Source organism: Bombina bombina, chromosome 1 (genome assembly GCF_027579735.1).
Source record: "Bombina bombina isolate aBomBom1 chromosome 1, aBomBom1.pri, whole genome shotgun sequence".
Taxonomy (NCBI): Eukaryota; Metazoa; Chordata; class Amphibia; order Anura; family Bombinatoridae; genus Bombina; species Bombina bombina.
Genome location: NC_069499.1, coordinates 1,342,490,080 through 1,342,507,446, shown reverse-complemented (window position 1 = coordinate 1,342,507,446; position 17,367 = coordinate 1,342,490,080). Strand labels below are relative to the sequence as shown.

The window sequence follows — 17,367 nt, the reverse complement described above, 5'->3', positions numbered from 1 at the left end:
GAACTTCAGTTGGGGGGGAACAGTTTGCAGACTTTTCTGCTCAAGGTATGACTAGTCCATTTTCTAACAAGACTTAGTAATGCTAGAAGACTGTCATTTTCCCTCTTTGGGATCGGTAAGCCATTTTCTTAGACTCATAACAGAATGAAGGCTTATTAATGGGCTATATACTGGTTGACACTATTGTGGGCTAAATCGATTGCTTTATTCGATATTTTTATGTGGTTTGAAGTGTTTTAAAACTTGAGAATGATTTGGTAACGTTTTTAAGCTCCAGGCAGTCGTTTAGACACCTTTCCCAATCAGGAAGGGCCTTTCACTCTAGTAGGCAGAGCCTCATTTTCGCGCCTTAATTGCGCAGTTTCTTTTGGATGCAGTGCATGCAGCTTCATGTGAGAGGGTCTGGTGGCCATTTAAAACGTTCCTGGAAGGCTTATTTCTGTGGCGAATAACCCCCAAGGACAGGTGAAGCCGCAGCAAACGCTGTAGCTGGGACTGTAGTGGGTTTAAAATTGTTAATTGATAAAACAGCTCCGGTTTCCTCATTTAAGGGGTTACAAACTTGAAAATTGGGGTGCAATACTTTTAAAACATTAAGACACTTGGGTGCAAATTTGGTAAAGTTCGGATATTTCCTTCATAGTTTTTCACACATTCAGAAATAAAGTGTGCTCTGTTTAATATTTAAAGAGACAGTAACGGTTTTAAAAACAGTTTTATTGCATTAATAGCCTGTATAAGCCTGTCTAACATGTCTGTACCTTCAGATAGAACATGTTCTGTATGTATGGAGGCCAAGGTGGTCCCCCCTTCAAATGTATGTGATAATTGTGCCATGGCGTCCAGACAAAGTAAGGACAGTACTGTCACATTTAATAAGGTTGCCCAAGATGATTCCTCAAATGAAGGTAGTGGGGTAGTTCACCATCCTCTCCTTCTGTGTCAATACCAGTTATGCCCGCGCAGGCGACTCCTAGTACATCTAGCGCGCCAATGCTTGTTACTATGCAACAATTAACGGCAGTAATGGATAATTCTATAGCTAATATTTTTATCCAAAATGCCAGCATTTCAAAGAAAGCGTGATTGCTCAGTTTTAAATACAGTAGAGCAAGAGTGCGCTGACGATAATTTATCTGTCATACCCTCACACCAGTCAGAATTGGCAGTGAGGGAGGGTTTGTCGGAGGGAGAAATTTCTGATTCAGGAAGAGTTTCTCAACAGGCAGAACCTGATGTTGTGACGTTTAAATTTAAGTTAGAGCATCTCCGCGCCTTACTTAAGGAGGTACTAACTACTCTGGATGATTGTGACTCTTTGGTCATTCCAGAAAAATTGTGCAAAATGGACAAATTCCTAGAGGTCCCTGTGCACCCTGATGCCTTTCCGATACCTAAAAGGGTGGCGGACATAGTGACTAAGGAGTGGGAGAAACCAGGCATACCTTTTGTCCCACCTCCTATATTTAAGAAAATGTTCCCCATGGTCGACCCAAGGAAGGACGCATGGCAAACAGTCCCTAAGGTTGAGGGGGCAGTTTCTACGCTAGCCAAACGCACGACTATTCCCATTGAGGACAATTGTGCTTTCAAAGATCCTATGGATAAAAAATTGGAGGGTTTGCTTAAAAAGATTTTTGTTCAGCAAGGTTTCCTCCTCCAACCAATTTCGTGCATTATTCCTGTCACTAGGGCGGCGTGTTTTTGGTTCGATGAACTAGAAAAGTCGCTCAATAAGGAGACTCCATATGAGGAAGTCATGGACAGAATTCACACACTTAAGTTAGCTAATTCCTTTATTTTAGATGCCGCTTTGCAATTGGCGAGGTTAGCGGCGAAAAATTCAGGGTTTGCGCTCTGGCTAAAGTCTTGGTCGGCGGATATATCTTCCAAGACAAAATTGCTTAATATTCCTTTCAAAGGTAAGACCCTTTTTGGGCCAGAATTGAAGGAGATTATTTCAGACATCACTGGGGGAAAGGGCCATGCCCTCCCACAGGATAGGCCTTTTAAGGCTAAGAATAAGTCCAATTTTCGTTCCTTTTGTAACTTCAGGAACGGACCGTCTCCTAACTCTGCAGCCTCTAGACAAGAGGGTAACGCTTCCCAGGCTAAGCCAGCTTGGAAACCAATGCAAGGCTGGAACAAGGTTAAACAGGCCAAGAAGCCTGCTGCTGCTACCAAGACAGCATGAAGGGGTAGCCCCCGATCTGGGACCGGATCTAGTAGGGGGCAGACTTTCTCTCTTTGCTCAGGCTTGGGCAAGAGATGTTCCGGATCCCTGGGCACTAGAAATAGTCTCTCAGGGTTATCTTCTAGAATTCAAGGAACTTCCAAGGGGAAGGTTCCACATGTCTCGCTTATCGTCAGACCAGATAAAGAGACAGGCATTCTTACATTGCGTAGGAGACCTATTAAAGATGGGAGTGATACACCCAGTTCCAACAGCGGAACAAGGTCAGGGGTTTTACTCAAACCTGTTTGTAGTTCCCAAAAAAGAGGGAATTTTCAGACCAATTCTGGATTTAAAAATTCTAAACAAATTCCTCAGAGTTCCATCGTTCAAAATGGAAACCATTCGAACTATTTTACCTACAATCCAGGAGGGTCAATATATGACTATCGTGGATTTAAAGGATGCGTACCTACATATTCCTATCCACAAAGATCATCATCAGTTCCTAAGGTTCGCCTTTCTGGACAAACATTACCAGTTCGTGGCTCTTCCGTTCAGTTTAGCCACTGCTCCCAGAATCTTCACAAAGGTGCTAGGGTCCCTTCTAGCAGTTCTAAGACCGAGGGGCATTGCAGTGGCACCTTACCTAGACGACATTATAATCCAAGCGTCGTCCCTTTCCAGATCAAAGGCTCATACAGACATTGTACAGGTAGCCCTCAGTTTACGCCGGGGTTAGGTTCCAGAAGGAATGGTTGTAAATCAAAACCCTTGTAAATTGAAACCCAGTTTATAATGTGAGTCAATGGGAAGTGAGGGAGTTGGGTTCCAGGCCCCTCTCAAAATTGTTATAAGTAACACCTAATACATTATTTTTAAAGCTTTGAAATGAAGTCTTTAAATGCTAAACAGCATTATAAACCTAATAAAATAATCACACAACACAGAATATACAATTAAACTAAGTTAAATTAACAAAAACATTTGCTAAACAGCATTATAAACCTAATAAAATAATCACACAACACAGACACTTGCATTTTTCTGCAAACAGTGGATCTTGTTCCTTTGAAATCTGCTCCATAGCTCAGGTCTGGTTAAACTGATTAATTTCAGCTTGCTTGGCTTTGCTGCAACACAAGCGGACAGCTCCACCTACTGGCTATTTTAATGAATGCATTTCTCTATGCTTTTCAATAGCAGTCACATGACTGGAAAAAAAGGTTGTTATTCTGAATCGGTGTAAATTGAACCGTTGTAAACTGAGGGCCACCTGTATTAGCCTTTCTCAGGTCTCATGGGTGGAAGGTGAACGTGGAAAAGAGTTCCCTGTCTGGGAACAATAATAGATTCTGTAGAAATGAAGATCTTTCTGACAGAGGTCAGAAAATTAAAGCTTCTAAAGGCTTGTCAAGTTCTTCATTCTATTCCTCAGCCTTCCATAGCTCTAAGACCATTGCAACTGTACATTCTCAGACAGTGGAATGGGGATTATGCAGACTTGTCTCCCCAGATTCAAGTAGACCAGTTAACCAGAGACTCGCTCCGTTGGTGGTTGACTCAGGATCACCTGTCTCAGGGAATGAGTTTCCGCAGACCAGAGTGGGTCATTGTCACGACCGACGCCAGTCTATTAGGCTGGGGCGCGGTCTGGGACTCCCTGAAAGCTCAGGGTCTATGGTCCCGGGAAGAGTCTCTTCTCCCGATAAACATCCTGGAACTGAGAGCGATATTCAATGCGCTCCGGGCTTGGCCTCAACTAGCGAAGTCCGGATTCATAAGATTCCAGTCGGACAACATGACGACTGTAGCTTACATCAACCATCAGGGAGGAACAAAGAGTTCCTTGGCGATGAGAGAGGTATCCAAGATCATCAAATGGGCGGAGGATCACTCCTGCCATCTATCTGCAATTCACATCCCAGGAGTAGACAACTGGGAGGCGGATTATTTGAGTCGTCAGACTTTCCATCCGGGGGAGTGGGAACTCCACCCGGAGGTCTTTGCCCAGTTAACTCAATTATGGGGCATTCCAGACATGGATCTGATGGCGTCTCGTCAGAACTTCAAGGTTCCTTGCTACAGGTCCAGATCCAGGGATGCCAAGGCGACTCTAGTGGATGCATTAGTAGCGCCTTGGTCGTTCAACCTAGCTTATGTGTTTCCACCGTTTCCTCTCCTTCCCAGGCTCGTAGCCAGGATCAAACAGGAGAAGGCCTCTGTGATTCTGATAGCTCCTGCGTGGCCACGCAGGACTTGGTATGCAGACCTGGTGAATGTCATCGGCTCCACCATGGAAGCTACCTTTGAGACAGGATCTTCTAGTACAAGGTCCATTCGAACATCCAAATCTAGTTTCTCTGCAGCTGACTGCTTGGAAATTGAACGCTTGATTTTATCCAAGCGTGGGTTTTCAAATTCAGTGATAGATACTCTGGTCCAAGCAAGAAAACCTGTGACTAGAAAGATTTACCATAAAATATGGAAAAAATATATCTGTTGGTGTGAATCCAAGGGATTCTCCTGGAGTAAAATTAAAATTCCTAAGATTCTTTCCTTTCTCCAAGAGGGTTTGGATAAAGGGTTGTCAGCGAGTTCTCTAAAAGGACAGATTTCTGCTTTATCTGTTTTGTTACACAAACGCCTGGCAGCTGTGCCAGATGTACAAGCTTTGTACAGGCTTTGGTCAGAATCAAGCCTGTTTACAGACCCATGACTCCTCCTTGGAGTCTAAATTTAGTTATTTCAGTTCTTCAAGGGGTTCCGTTTGAACCTTTACATTCCATAGATATCAAGTTACTATCTTGGAAAGTTCTGTTTTTGGTTGCTATTTCTTCTGCTAGAAGAGTTTCTGAATTATCTGCTTTGCAGTGTTATCCACCCTATCTGGTGTTCCATTCAGATAAGGTCGTTTTGCGTACAAAACCTGGTTTTCTTCCAAAAGTAGTTTCCAACAAGAATATCAACCAGGAAATAGTTGTTCCTTCTCTGTGTCCGAATCCAGTTTCAAAGAAGGAACGTTTGTTACACAATTTAGATGTGGTCCGTGCTTTAAAGTTCTATTTAGACGCAACAAAGGATTTCAGACAAACTTCATCTTGGTTTGTCGTTTACTCTGGTAAGAGGAGAGGACAAAAAGCTACTGCTACCTCTCTCTCTTTCTGGCTGAAAAGCATCATCCGATTGGCTTATGAGACTGCCGGACGGCAGCCTCCTGAACGAATCACAGCTCACTCTACTAGGGCTGTGGCTTCCACATGGGCCTTCAAGAACGAGGCTTCTGTTGATCAGATATGTAAGGCAGCGACTTGGTCTTCTCTGCACACTTTTGCCAAATTTTGCAAATTCGATACTTATGATTCTTCGGAGGCTGTTTTTGGGAAAAAGGTTTTGCAAGCCGTGGTGCCTTCCGTTTAGGTAACCTGATTTGCTCCCTCCCTTCATCCGTGTCCTAAAGCTTTGGTATTGGTTCCCACAAGTAAGGATGACGCCGTGGACCGGACACACCAATGTTGGAGAAAACAGAATTTATGCTTACCTGATAAATTTCTTTCTCCAACGGTGTGTCCGGTCCACGGCCCGCCCTGGTTTTTTAATCGGGTTTGAAAAATTTCTTTCTCTATACACTACAGTCACCATGGCACCCTATAGTTTCTCCTTTTTTTCTCATAACCGTCGGTCGAATGACTGGGGGGCGGAGCCAGAGGAGGGGCTGTATGGACAGCTTTTGCTGTGCTCTTTGCCATTTCCTGTTGGGGAAGAGAATATTCCCACAAGTAAGGATGACGCCGTGGACCGGACACACCGTTGGAGAAAGAAATTTATCAGGTAAGCATAAATTCTGTTTTTGTTCCTCATGTTAAGTTTAAAGATAAATGACTGCCTTCTGAGCCTAATTTCTCCCAGGATGATGATGTTCAGGATATACCACAGCTTTCTCCTCAAAAGTCACAAGCATCAATGGCTTCACATACAGTGCCCTGCGGTTCCTCTCAGACTCCTGGAGGACTGTATTTGCCAATAGATTTTGCTGCACAGATATCTTCTGCTGTATCTGCGACTTTATCTGCTTTTCCCATTGTGGGGAAGCGCAAAAGGAAATCAAAACATTCTGATAGTAAGATGTCCCATCTTCTGCTGTGAGGGTTGACCTCCCCCATAAGTCTGATGAGGATACCTCAGCTTCTGAGGTCTCAGATTCGGACAATATAAATCCTTTGACTGATTCTGAAGACGTAAGCTTCAGATTTAAGTTTGAACACCTTTGTTTACTGCTAAGGGAGGTACTAGCTACTTTGGTTGACTCAGACTCTCCGGTCGCTGTCAACCCTAAAAAACTAGTAAGCTTAATAAATACTATGATGATCCATCTGCCGTGGAAGTATTTCCTGTCCCAGATCGTGTGTCGGAGATAATTTCTCAGGAATGGGAAAAGCCCAGGGTTTCCTTTTCCCCTTCTCCTGTTTTTAAAAATGTTTCCTGTTGCTGACTTCATTAGGGACTCATGGCACACTGTGCCAAAAGTGCCAAGAGAACCACAATTCCTGTAGAGGATAGCTGTTCTTTTAAAGATCCCATAGATAAAAAGCTGGAGGCTTATTTAAAGAAAAACATAAATTATGCTTACCAGAAAATTTTCATTTCCTTCTGTATGAGTCCACGGCTTCATTCCTTACTGTTGGGAAATACTGAACCTGGCCACCAGGAGGAGGCAAAGACACCCCAGCCAAAGGCTCAAATACTCTGCCTTCTTCCCTCATATCCCAGCCATTCTGCCAAGTGAACAAGAAACAGTAGGAGAAATATCAGGGTATAAATGGTGCCAGAAGAGAAAAACAAAATTTTGATCCGCCCATCTGAGTATACGGGCGGGGGCCGTGGACTACCTCATACAAAAGGACATGAAATGATTAGGTAAGCATAATTTATGTTTTCCTTCTTAATATGAGGAGAGTCCATGGCATCATTCTTTACTGTTAGGAAAACTATACCCAAGCTCTAGAGGACACTGAATGATAATGGGAGGGGTAAAGAAAAAAGTGTACCCTAATCTGAGGGCACCACATCCTGTAAAACCTTTCTACCAAAAGCTGCTTCAGCCGAAGCACAAACGTCACATTTGTAGAATTTTGAAAAGGTATGTAAGGAGGACCAGCTAACCACCTTACAAATCTGATCCATAGAGGCCTTGTTCTTAAAGGCACAAGAGGAAGCTCGAACAACATCCAGATTATGGATTAAACGTTCCTTCGAAGGATTAGGACACAAGGAAGGAACCACAATCTCCTGATTGATGTTACGATCAGACACCACCTTGGTTAGGAAACCCAATCGGGTACGTAGAACAGCCTTATCCGAGTGGAACACCAGATAAGAGGCTCACATTGCAAGGCCGCCATTTCGGAAACCCTGCGTGCCGATGCAATAGCCAATAGAAAAAGATCCTTCCAGGACAACAATTTAATGTCCAGTGAATGCATAGACTCACACGGAGCCCGTTGCAAATACTTAAGAACAAAATTCAAACTCCAAGGTGGAGCAATAAATCTAAACACAGGTCTGATCCTGATCAGAGCCTTAATGAAGGATTGCATGTCAGGGAGCTCAGCGAGTCTCTTGTGCACCAAAACCGAAAGGGCTGAAATCTGTCCCCTCAAGGAACTGGCAGAAAGACCTTCACGGAGAAAGGAAAGAATCTTGGCAGCCTTGACCTTATGCCAGGCGAAACCACGCTCTTCACACCAGAACAAGCTCTCCACACCTTATGGTAGATGCGACGAGTAACAGACTTACAAGCCTGAAGGAAACCTCTCTTGGCTAAGACTAAGTGTTCAATGTCCACGCAGTCAGCCTCAGAGAATCTAGATTTTGATGAACAAAAGGACCCTGTTCCAGCAGATCCCTGTGACAAGGTAACCTCCATGGAGGAGATGAGGACATCCCCACCAGGTCCGCGAACCACATCCTTCATGGCCACAATGGAGCAATCAGTTATTACTGATGCTTGCTCCTGCTTGATGCGGGCCACTACACGAGGGAGAAGTGGCAACGGTGGAAAAATGTCAATGAGATTGAACCTCCAAGGCACTGCTAATGAATCTATTCGCTCTGCCTGAGGATCCCTGGACTGCGACCTATATCTGGGTAGCTTGGAGTTGAGCCGGGATACCATGAGGTCTATTTCTGGCGTCCTCTTATCTTTTGGTAATCTCTGCAAACACCTTGGGATGGAGAGACCATTCCCCCGGATGAAAGGATTGTCTGCTGAGAAAATCTGCATCCCAGTTGTGCACACCCGGAATGTGGATCGCTGAAAGCGAGCAATGGTGGGCCTCTGCCCATTCTAGAATCCGAGATACTTCCCTCATTGCTAGGGAGCTCCTCGTTCCCCCCTGATGGTTGATGTAAGCCACCGAGGTTATGTTGTCGGATTGGAATCTGATAAACTGGGACGAACCCAGAAGAGGCCAAGCCTTCAGAGCATTGAAGATTGCTCGAAATTCCAAAATGTTGATCGGGAGGAGAGATTCCTCTCGAGTCCACAGACCCTGTGCCTTCTCGGCACCCCAAACAGCTCCCCATCCTGATAGACTTGTTTCCAAAAGTCACAATCTCCCAGGATGGTCTCAAGAAGGATGTCCCTTGGAACAGGTGATCTGGACAGAGCCACCAAGAGAGCAATTCTCTCGACCGGTTGTCCTGAGAAATCTGTTGTGACAGATCCGAATGTTCGCCGTTCCATTGTCTCAGCATGCACAGCTGAAGTGGTCTTAGATTAAATCTGGGTAAAGGAATGATGTCCATGCAGGACACCATGAGACCAATCACCTCCATACACTGAGCCACAGAGAGCCTTAAGGAGGTCTGGAGGGCAAGACAAGTGGAAGTTGGCTTGTAACGTCTCTGGTTTGTAAGGAATATCCTCATGGATATCGAGTCTATTATAGTACCCAGGAACTCCACCCTGGTACTGGGAATAAGAGAACTCTTTTCTAAGTTTATCTTCCATCGATGAGGTCGAAGAAGAAATAGAAGATCTTTCGAATGGTCCTCTGCCAGGCGACAGGATCGTGCCTGAACCATAATGTCGTCCAAGTATGGTGCTACTGCTATACTTCTGGATCTTGCCACTGCCAGCAGAGCCCCCAGAACCTTCGTAAAGAGTCTTGGAGCAGTAACTAGACCAAACGGCAGTGCAATATACTGGAAGTGCTGGTCCAGAAACGCAAACCTTAGGAACTTGAAGTGTTCTTTGTGTTTAGGAACGTGAAGGTAAGCATTCTTCAAATAGATCGTGGTCATGAACTGTCCTTCCGGAACTAATGGAAGGATGGACCTTATTGTCCCCATCTTGAACAAGGGGACAGATAGGAATTTGTTTAAACACTTTTGGTCCAATATCTGGCGGAATGTTCCCTCCTTCGGGACCACAAACAGTTTTGAGTAGTATCCCAGACCTCTTTCTGCAAAAGGTACCGGTACAATGACTCCCAGGGAGGAGAGATCCCTCACGCACCCCAGAAAGGCTTCCCTTTTTACAACCTTGAAGACAGGTTTGACAAGAGGAATCTACGCCTGGGTGGATGAGACTTGAAACCTATCCTGTATTCCTGAACGATGACCTCCAGGACCCTCGGATCTTGCACGTCCCCAAACCAAGCGTCTGAAAAGAGCTATAGTCTGCTCCCTACCAGATCCATAGCCGGATCGGGTGACGCTCCTTTATGCTAACTTTGTCTCGGCAGGCTTCTTGTTTTGCTTGGACTTATTCCAGGACTGAGCCAGCTTTGCAGAGGGCTGCTGACGTTGGGATTTATCTGAATGAAAGGAACGAAAATTAGAACCTTATCCTTTAGGTTTGTTCTTCTTATCCTCCAGTAAAAAGGTACCTTTTGCCTCCCGTAACCATGGAGATAATTGAGTCCACGCCTGGACCAAATATAATTTTTCCCTTAAATGGGAGGGAAAGACTTGACTTCGAAGTCATGTCTGCAGACCAGGACTTCAGCCATAGAGCCCTACATGCTTGAACAGAAAAACCTGAAGCCTTAGCATTCAGGCGAATAATTTGCATCACAAATAAAAGAATTGGTCACCCTTAAGGCCTTAATTCTTTCTTGGATCACGTCGAGGGAACCCTCCACCTAAATCAACTCGGATAAGGAGTCGCACCAGTAGGTAGCTGCTCCAGCAACAGCCGCTGTCGGTTGAAACAAATATCCTGTATGTTGAAACATCTTTCTTAACAGAGTTTCTATCTTCTTATCCATGGGCTCTTTAAACGACAAACTATCCTCAAGCGGGATAGTAGTACGCTTAGCAAGCGTGGGGATAGCGCCATCCACCTTGGGGTTGGAACCCCACAACTCCAATTGAGAGTCCGTAACCGGGAATAATTTTTTAAAAGAAGGGGAAAAAGGAAGAACCAAGTCTTTCCCATTCATTCTTAATAATGTTCGCCATCTTTACGGGAACCGGGAAAGTCTGTGGTACAACCTTGTCCTCGTAGACCTTCTCTAATTTAGGAAACAAAGGTTCCTCAGGCAATTTAGTCTCTGGAACCTCTAACGTAGATAAAACTTCCTCAATCTAAAGTCTGGTTCCTCCGCAGCTGGTGGCTTAGAGGCAGCAGATTCCGACCCAGAAAGAGCATCCTCTGAGGTATCAGAGGCGTTTGTCTGCTGATGAAATCTTGTATCAGATAAATCCAACAGGCTAGCAGATGACCCCTGGGAAGGATAGCAATATTTGACCTTGCGCTTAGCAGGGCGAGGTAAAGCACTAAAGGCCACAGACACTGCTGTTTGTAACTGCTCAGTAAAGTCTGACAGTAAAAAAGGCCCCTCCAGATGGAGGATTAGGAATGCTACGGGAAGCTGCATGTGTATTGGGAGATGACTGTAGGGTGCGCACCTTACGGGGCGGAGACTCAGAGGTAGACGGCTCAGTGGTACTAAACATATTAACCTTCTTTGACAAGATTACTTTATCAAGGCATGTGGAACGTAATTGATCAGGCGTGTGCACCATAGCCTCACAATATAGACAGGTATTAGACTTGGGTAAAGAGGGAGTACCCTCTAATGCATCAGACTACTCCATAGCTTGCGCTTATAAAGCAGACTATTGAGAAATAAAATAAAACGGCACCCTTATACCCTCAATGATTGGGCACTCACCACCTCCTATGACCCAGGCCCAACAGAGAAACCGCCTCGTCTCCTGTAAACCTGCACGGTCAGGAAAGAGGAAATCAGTGTGACCACACCCAGTCACGTGGTGCGCAATGCAGGACCGCCCCTGCTATAGGAAAAGCACGCCAAGCCTTTCAGGCTGCGCAGTTTGCAAAACGAAAGTAAAACCTGTTCGTTCCAACATCTGCCTGAGCCTCATCTCACACATGTCGCAGCATAATCATAATAAAATAAATTATGTGATTAATCCCCCCTGTTTAATAATCCCCTTCTGGAGATATTAACCCTTGATTCTATTACAGATAAAAGGAGTCACACTGTGACCCTGTCTTCTTGCATTATCATATGTGTATAAAAAATTGAACGATCTTACCGCAATCTATGCCATGGAACAGAAACACAGCTTCTCAAGTTTGAAAGTCGCTCCTGATATGGACTTGAGTGATGGAAGCAGGGAGTGAAACTCGTCAACACTGATTGCTTAGGAGCTGTTCATACGAGTCTGGATTAATTCCTAGAAAGACTCTCCCTGCATCTCCAGACTCTAACATTCGTCAATGCTCTCACCAAGAGACTGACAAGACTACTTAAAACTCCAGTACTATTTCGAAGGGCAGATACCCTTCATAAGGAGCTACTCTGTATCTTCTGACACTTCTCTGCCAACCTCCTGTGATGAAAGGCAAAGAATGACTGGGATACGAGGGAAGTAGGGGGAGTATTTGAGCCTTTGGCTGGGGTGTTTTTGCCTCCTCCTGTCGGCCACGTTCAGTATTTCCCAACAGTAAGGAATGATGCCGTGGACTCTCCTCATATTAAGAAGGAAATATATGTTCATCAGGGATTACAATGGCAGCCTGCCATTTGTTTTGCTACGGTAACAAGCGCAGCATCTTATTGGTGTGACGCTTTGTCCGAGCTAAATTTAGAAGAGACTTCGTTGGAGGAGTTCCAAGATAGGATCAAGGCTCTAAAGCTGCCTAATTTCTTTATCTCTCATGCCAATATGCAAGTCATTAGACTGGGAGCCAAAATGTCTGGTTTCACTGTTCTAGCCCACTGGGCTCTGTGGTTAAAATCTTGGTGAGCTGATGTTACCTTCAAGTCCAAGCTTTTGTTGCTACCTTTCAAGGGCAAGACCCTGTTTGGCCCTGGTCTGGTGGAGATAATTTCTGAAATTACAGGTGGAAAGTGTTTTTTTCTGCCACAGGACAAGAAGAATAGAACTAAGGGACGTCAAAATTCTAATTTTCGTCCCTTTCGTAACTTCAAGGGTCAAAAGTCTTCCTCTTCCTCCTCCAAGCCGGAGCAGTCCAAGTCCTCTTGGAGACCCAATCAGACTTAGAATAAGGGGAAGCAATCTAAGAAGCCTTCATCTGTGGCTGTCAGCATGAAGGGTCCGCTCCCGGTCTGGTAGTGGATCAAGTGGGGTGCAGACTTTCCTTGTTTCGTCAAGTTTGGATACTCAATGTCTCAGACCCTTGGGCTGTGGACATAGTATCTCAGGATTACAAAATAGAATTCAAGATTTGTCCTCCCAGGGGCAGATTTCTCCTCTCAAGATTATCTGCAGATCAGGTAAAAAGAGAGGCATTCTTAAGATCCGTTCAGGATCTTTCTTCCCTGGGAGTGATTGTTCCATTTCCAGTAAAGGAACAGGGTCTAGGATTCTATTCAAATGTGTTTGTGGTTCCCAAAAAGAGGGAACTTTTTGACCCATTTTAGACCTGAAATGTCTCAACAAGTTTCTCATGGTTCCATCCTTCAAGGTGGAAACCATTCGGTCCATTCTTCCTTTGGCCCAAGAGGATCAATTCATGACCACCATAGACCTGAAGGACGCATCTCTTCAAGTTACCATTCACAGGGCTCATTACCAGTTTCTGAGATTTGTTTTTCTAGACGAGCACTTTCAATTTCTTGCTCTTCCAGTTGGCTTTGCCACGGCTCCCAGAATTTTCACAAAGGATCTGGAGACGCTTTTGGCAGTAGTCAGGTCTCGGGGAATTGTGGTGGCACCTTACCTGGACGACGTCTTGGTTCAGGAGTAATCTTTTAACTAGCAAAATCTCATACAGAGATCATGTTGTCTTTTCTACGTCCCCACGGGTGGAAAGTGAATCTGGAGAAGAGTTCCCTTGTTCCATCTACAAGGCTGTGTTTCTTAGGGACCATCATAGATTCCCTATCTATGAATATTTTTCTGATGGAGGTCAGAAAATCCAAACTTCTCTCTTCTTGCCTTTTTCTCCAGTCTACTGTTCGGCCATCATTGGCACAAAGCATGGAGGTAATTGGTCTGATGGTCGCTTCCATGGACATCATTCCCTTCGCTCGATTCCATTTGAGAGCTCTACAATTATGCATGCTCAGACAATGGAACGGAGACCATTCAAATCTGTCTCAGAAGCTAGATCTGGACTAGTTGACAAGAGTCTCTCTTGTGGTGGATTTCTCAGGATTATCTGTCTCAAGGCACATGCTTTCCGAGACCCTCCTGGGTGATTGTGACCACACGGACGCCAGGTCATTGGTGTGAATTGAAGGGCTTGTCTTGGAGTAGGGTCAGGATTCCTAGAATTTTGTCTTTTCTCCAGGAAGGTCTGGAGACGGGTTTGTCAGTCAGTTCTCTTAAGGGTCAGATTTATGTGCTACCTATTCTTTCACACAAGCATCTGGCGGATATGCCAGACGTTTAATCTTTTTGTCAGGCCCTGGTCAGAATCAGGCCGATGTTTAAACCTGTTGCTCCTCCTTGGAGCTTAAACCTTGTGCTTAAGGTTTTGCAGCAGGCTCTGATAAAGCCAATGCATTCTGTAGATATTAAGTTGCTATCTTGGAAAGTTTTGTTTCTTCTTGCTATTTCCTCTGCTCGCAGAGTTTCTGAACTCTCCGCTCTGCAGTGTAATTTATACCTTTTTTTTACCTTTATTTTTCATGTGGATAAGGCGGTCCTTCGTACTAAGTTAGGATTTCTCCCTAAAGTGGTTTCGGATCGAAACATTAATCAGGAAATTGTTGTTCCTTCTAGGGCTGTCTCCTCATCCAGGGCTTTCAAAAATGAAGCTTCTGTGGAACAGATTTGCAAGGCGACTACATGGTCCTCTGCATACTTTTTCTAAATTTTACAAATTTGATACTTTTGCCTCGGCAGAGTCTTCCTTTGAGAGAGGTTCTTCAAGCGGTGGTGCCTTCGGTTTAGGCCTGCTGTCTTGTTCTCCCTCCCTGTTCATTCCATGTCCTCTAACTTGGGTATTGGTTCCCACTAGTAATTGGAATGACGTTGAAGATTCTCCATGTCTTAGGTAAGCATAAATTTTGTTTTCTTTCCTGATAAATTTCTTTCCGGATATGGAGAGTCCACGACCCCACCCTTAATTTAGACAGTATTTTTTGTTAAACCTCAGGCACCTCTATACCTTTGTGTTATCTTCTTTTTCCATTTCCTTTCGGCTGAATGACTAGTGGTTATGGGTAAGGGAAGTGACAATTAACAGCTCTGCTGCGGTGCTTGCCAGGAGAGAATATCTCACTAGTTATTGGTTTAGCATACATTTTTGTTTTTACCTCTGTGATTACCATGTATCTAAGCCTCTGCAGACTGCCCTTTTATATTGGTTCTTTTGACAGACTTGTATTTTAGCCAATCAGTACTGATTCCACGGTTGTACACAATGTTATCTATATGGCACACAGGAACTTGTGCTGTCTAGCTGTGAAAAACTGTCAAAATGCCCTGAGATAAAAGGTGGCCTTCAAGGGCTTAGAAATTAGCATATGTGCCTACCTAGGTTTAGCTTTCAACAAAATACAAAATAAATTTGATGATAAAAGTAAATTGAAAAGTTGTTTTAAAATTGCATTCCCTATCTGAATCATGAAAGTTTTATTTTAACTAGACTGTCCCTTTTAAATTATCTTCTCAATGACAAAAGAAAACTTTGTATTGAAAAGCTATATCATTTGCATTAAAACATTTTATTTTGCCATTCTAATCAATTTTCACACATTACCGGGCATACAGATATACACATTACTACAGAGTCCACATACACACACATTACAGAGCAGATATACTCATTGTCACACTTATACTACAGAGATGCACCACCATTTGAGACAAAGTTAAAAACCTTTTTTTGTATTTGTAGATTGGGGTCTCCACCTCCCAGTCTGTCGTCTCTTCTTTTGTGGTTGACTTGGCCAAAGTTAAGATGACCGGTTCTTCATCACCGGGTGGTGTCCCAAAGGAGATACCAGTCAGCCAAACAACACCTACTGGGTCATCCTTGAGACGTATCTATGAGAGGCCATCTACTACTTGCAGCAAACCAAAGAGGTACTGTGAAAAGAACCTATATAGAATATGGTAAATAGGGACAGTATAGTCAAAAATAAAAATACAATAAGATTGTGTATATTTCTTCTACAAGATACGACGAGTCCACGAATTTCATCCTTACTTGTGGGATATTAACCTCCTGCTAACAGGAAGTGGCAAAGAGCACCACAGCAGAGCTGTATATATAGCTCCTCCCTTCCCTCCACCTCCAGTCATTCTCTTTGCCTGTGTTAGTAATAGGAAGAGGTAAAGTGAGGTGTTAGTTTTAGATTCTTCAATCAAGAAGTTTTTTATTTTAAATGGTACCGGTGTGTACTATTTTCCTCAGGGAGATATGGAAGAAGATTTCTGCCCTGAGGTTGATGATCTTAGCAGATGTAACTAAGATCCATTTTGGTTCCCACAGAGCTTCTGAAGGTAGTGCAAGAGAAATCTTCAGTGTGGAGACCGGTGTCATGCTACAAGCAGCATTGAGGTATGTTCAGTCTTTATTTCTGAGGAGACATGTTATATCAGAACTGGCTGACATTTTTCCCTGTAAGGGAAGGGGTAAGCTGTTGACCTGGATGGCATAGGGTGTTACTGTCATTACTAGTTAACCATATTGATTACGATGAGTATGCATTCAAAAGGGGCTTGACACTGGGGAAGGCATATGTGACACTTTCTATGTTTATGTATGGCATACAGTGTGTGCGATAACATCAGGGGACCACATGGCTTATCAGTACCGCTTACCATGCGGTTAAGGAGACATTTTATTCTGGCATAACATTATGTGGGGTTAAAACATTAGGAAAGACCTCATGGCTTATTGAAACCGCTTCCCATGCAGTTATGGAGAGAGATTATGCGACGCCCACGGTGGGCGGGGCCTAATTCGCGCGCTCAGACGTGCAGTTTCTCCTCACTAGAAGACAGCAGGCACTAGCTCCGGTGGGGCCTAAAGTTGAGATTCAGTCACCGGATCGTTGTTGAATCCATTTTGTGTACCCAGGGGGCAGGTAGGCGAGGTGCAGGGGCTGTTATCGTTGTTTAAAGTTTATTTTCTAGATAAAAAGACTTTTTACAGGGTGATTTAGTTTTTTGCTCAACTAGTGCAATAATTTTTGGCAAAATTGAACTGTTTAGCATAAGATTGAAGTGCTAAAGATTGTTTTTTTGTGCAGACAGAAAAATTGTTGCGCTTTTATTTAAAGGCGCAGTATTTTATTTTTCAACATTTTCCTGATACCACAATTAAGGTTAAGACGTCCATTGTGGCTCATGCTAGTCTGTTTAACATGTCTGAAAGTGAAGTTCTATGTGTTTAGAGGCCAGTGTGGAACCCCTCCTTAATTTGTGTACCTCTTGTACTGAAAGAGCCTTAAAATGTAAAAATCATATTTTATGTAAAGAAAGTGTGCCTAAGGATGATTCTGAGGAGAATCGGGATATGCCATCTAATTCTCCCCAAGTGTCACAACCTTTAACGCCCACACAAGCGACGCCGAGTTCCTCAAATGCGTCTAATTCTTTTACTCTGCAGGATATGGCTGCAGTTATGTCAACTACCGTTACAGAGGTATTATCTAAGTTACCAGTGTTACAGGGTAAACGTAGTAGGACAGGAATTAATGTGAATTCTGAGTTCTCTGATGCTTTGTTGGCTATTT

At 43.9% G+C, this 17,367-nt stretch overlaps 1 protein-coding gene across 1 annotated transcript in view; it reads left to right on the top strand.

Moving 5' to 3' along the window:
• KATNB1 (katanin regulatory subunit B1) overlaps positions 1–17,367 on the top strand; it is a 347,224-nt gene that overhangs the window by 113,833 nt on the left and 216,024 nt on the right. Inside the window, exon 11 of the mRNA XM_053719531.1 lies at positions 15,522–15,709. Coding sequence (XP_053575506.1) covers positions 15,522–15,709 — 188 coding nt within the window. The remainder of the gene's footprint in view (positions 1–15,521; positions 15,710–17,367) is intronic.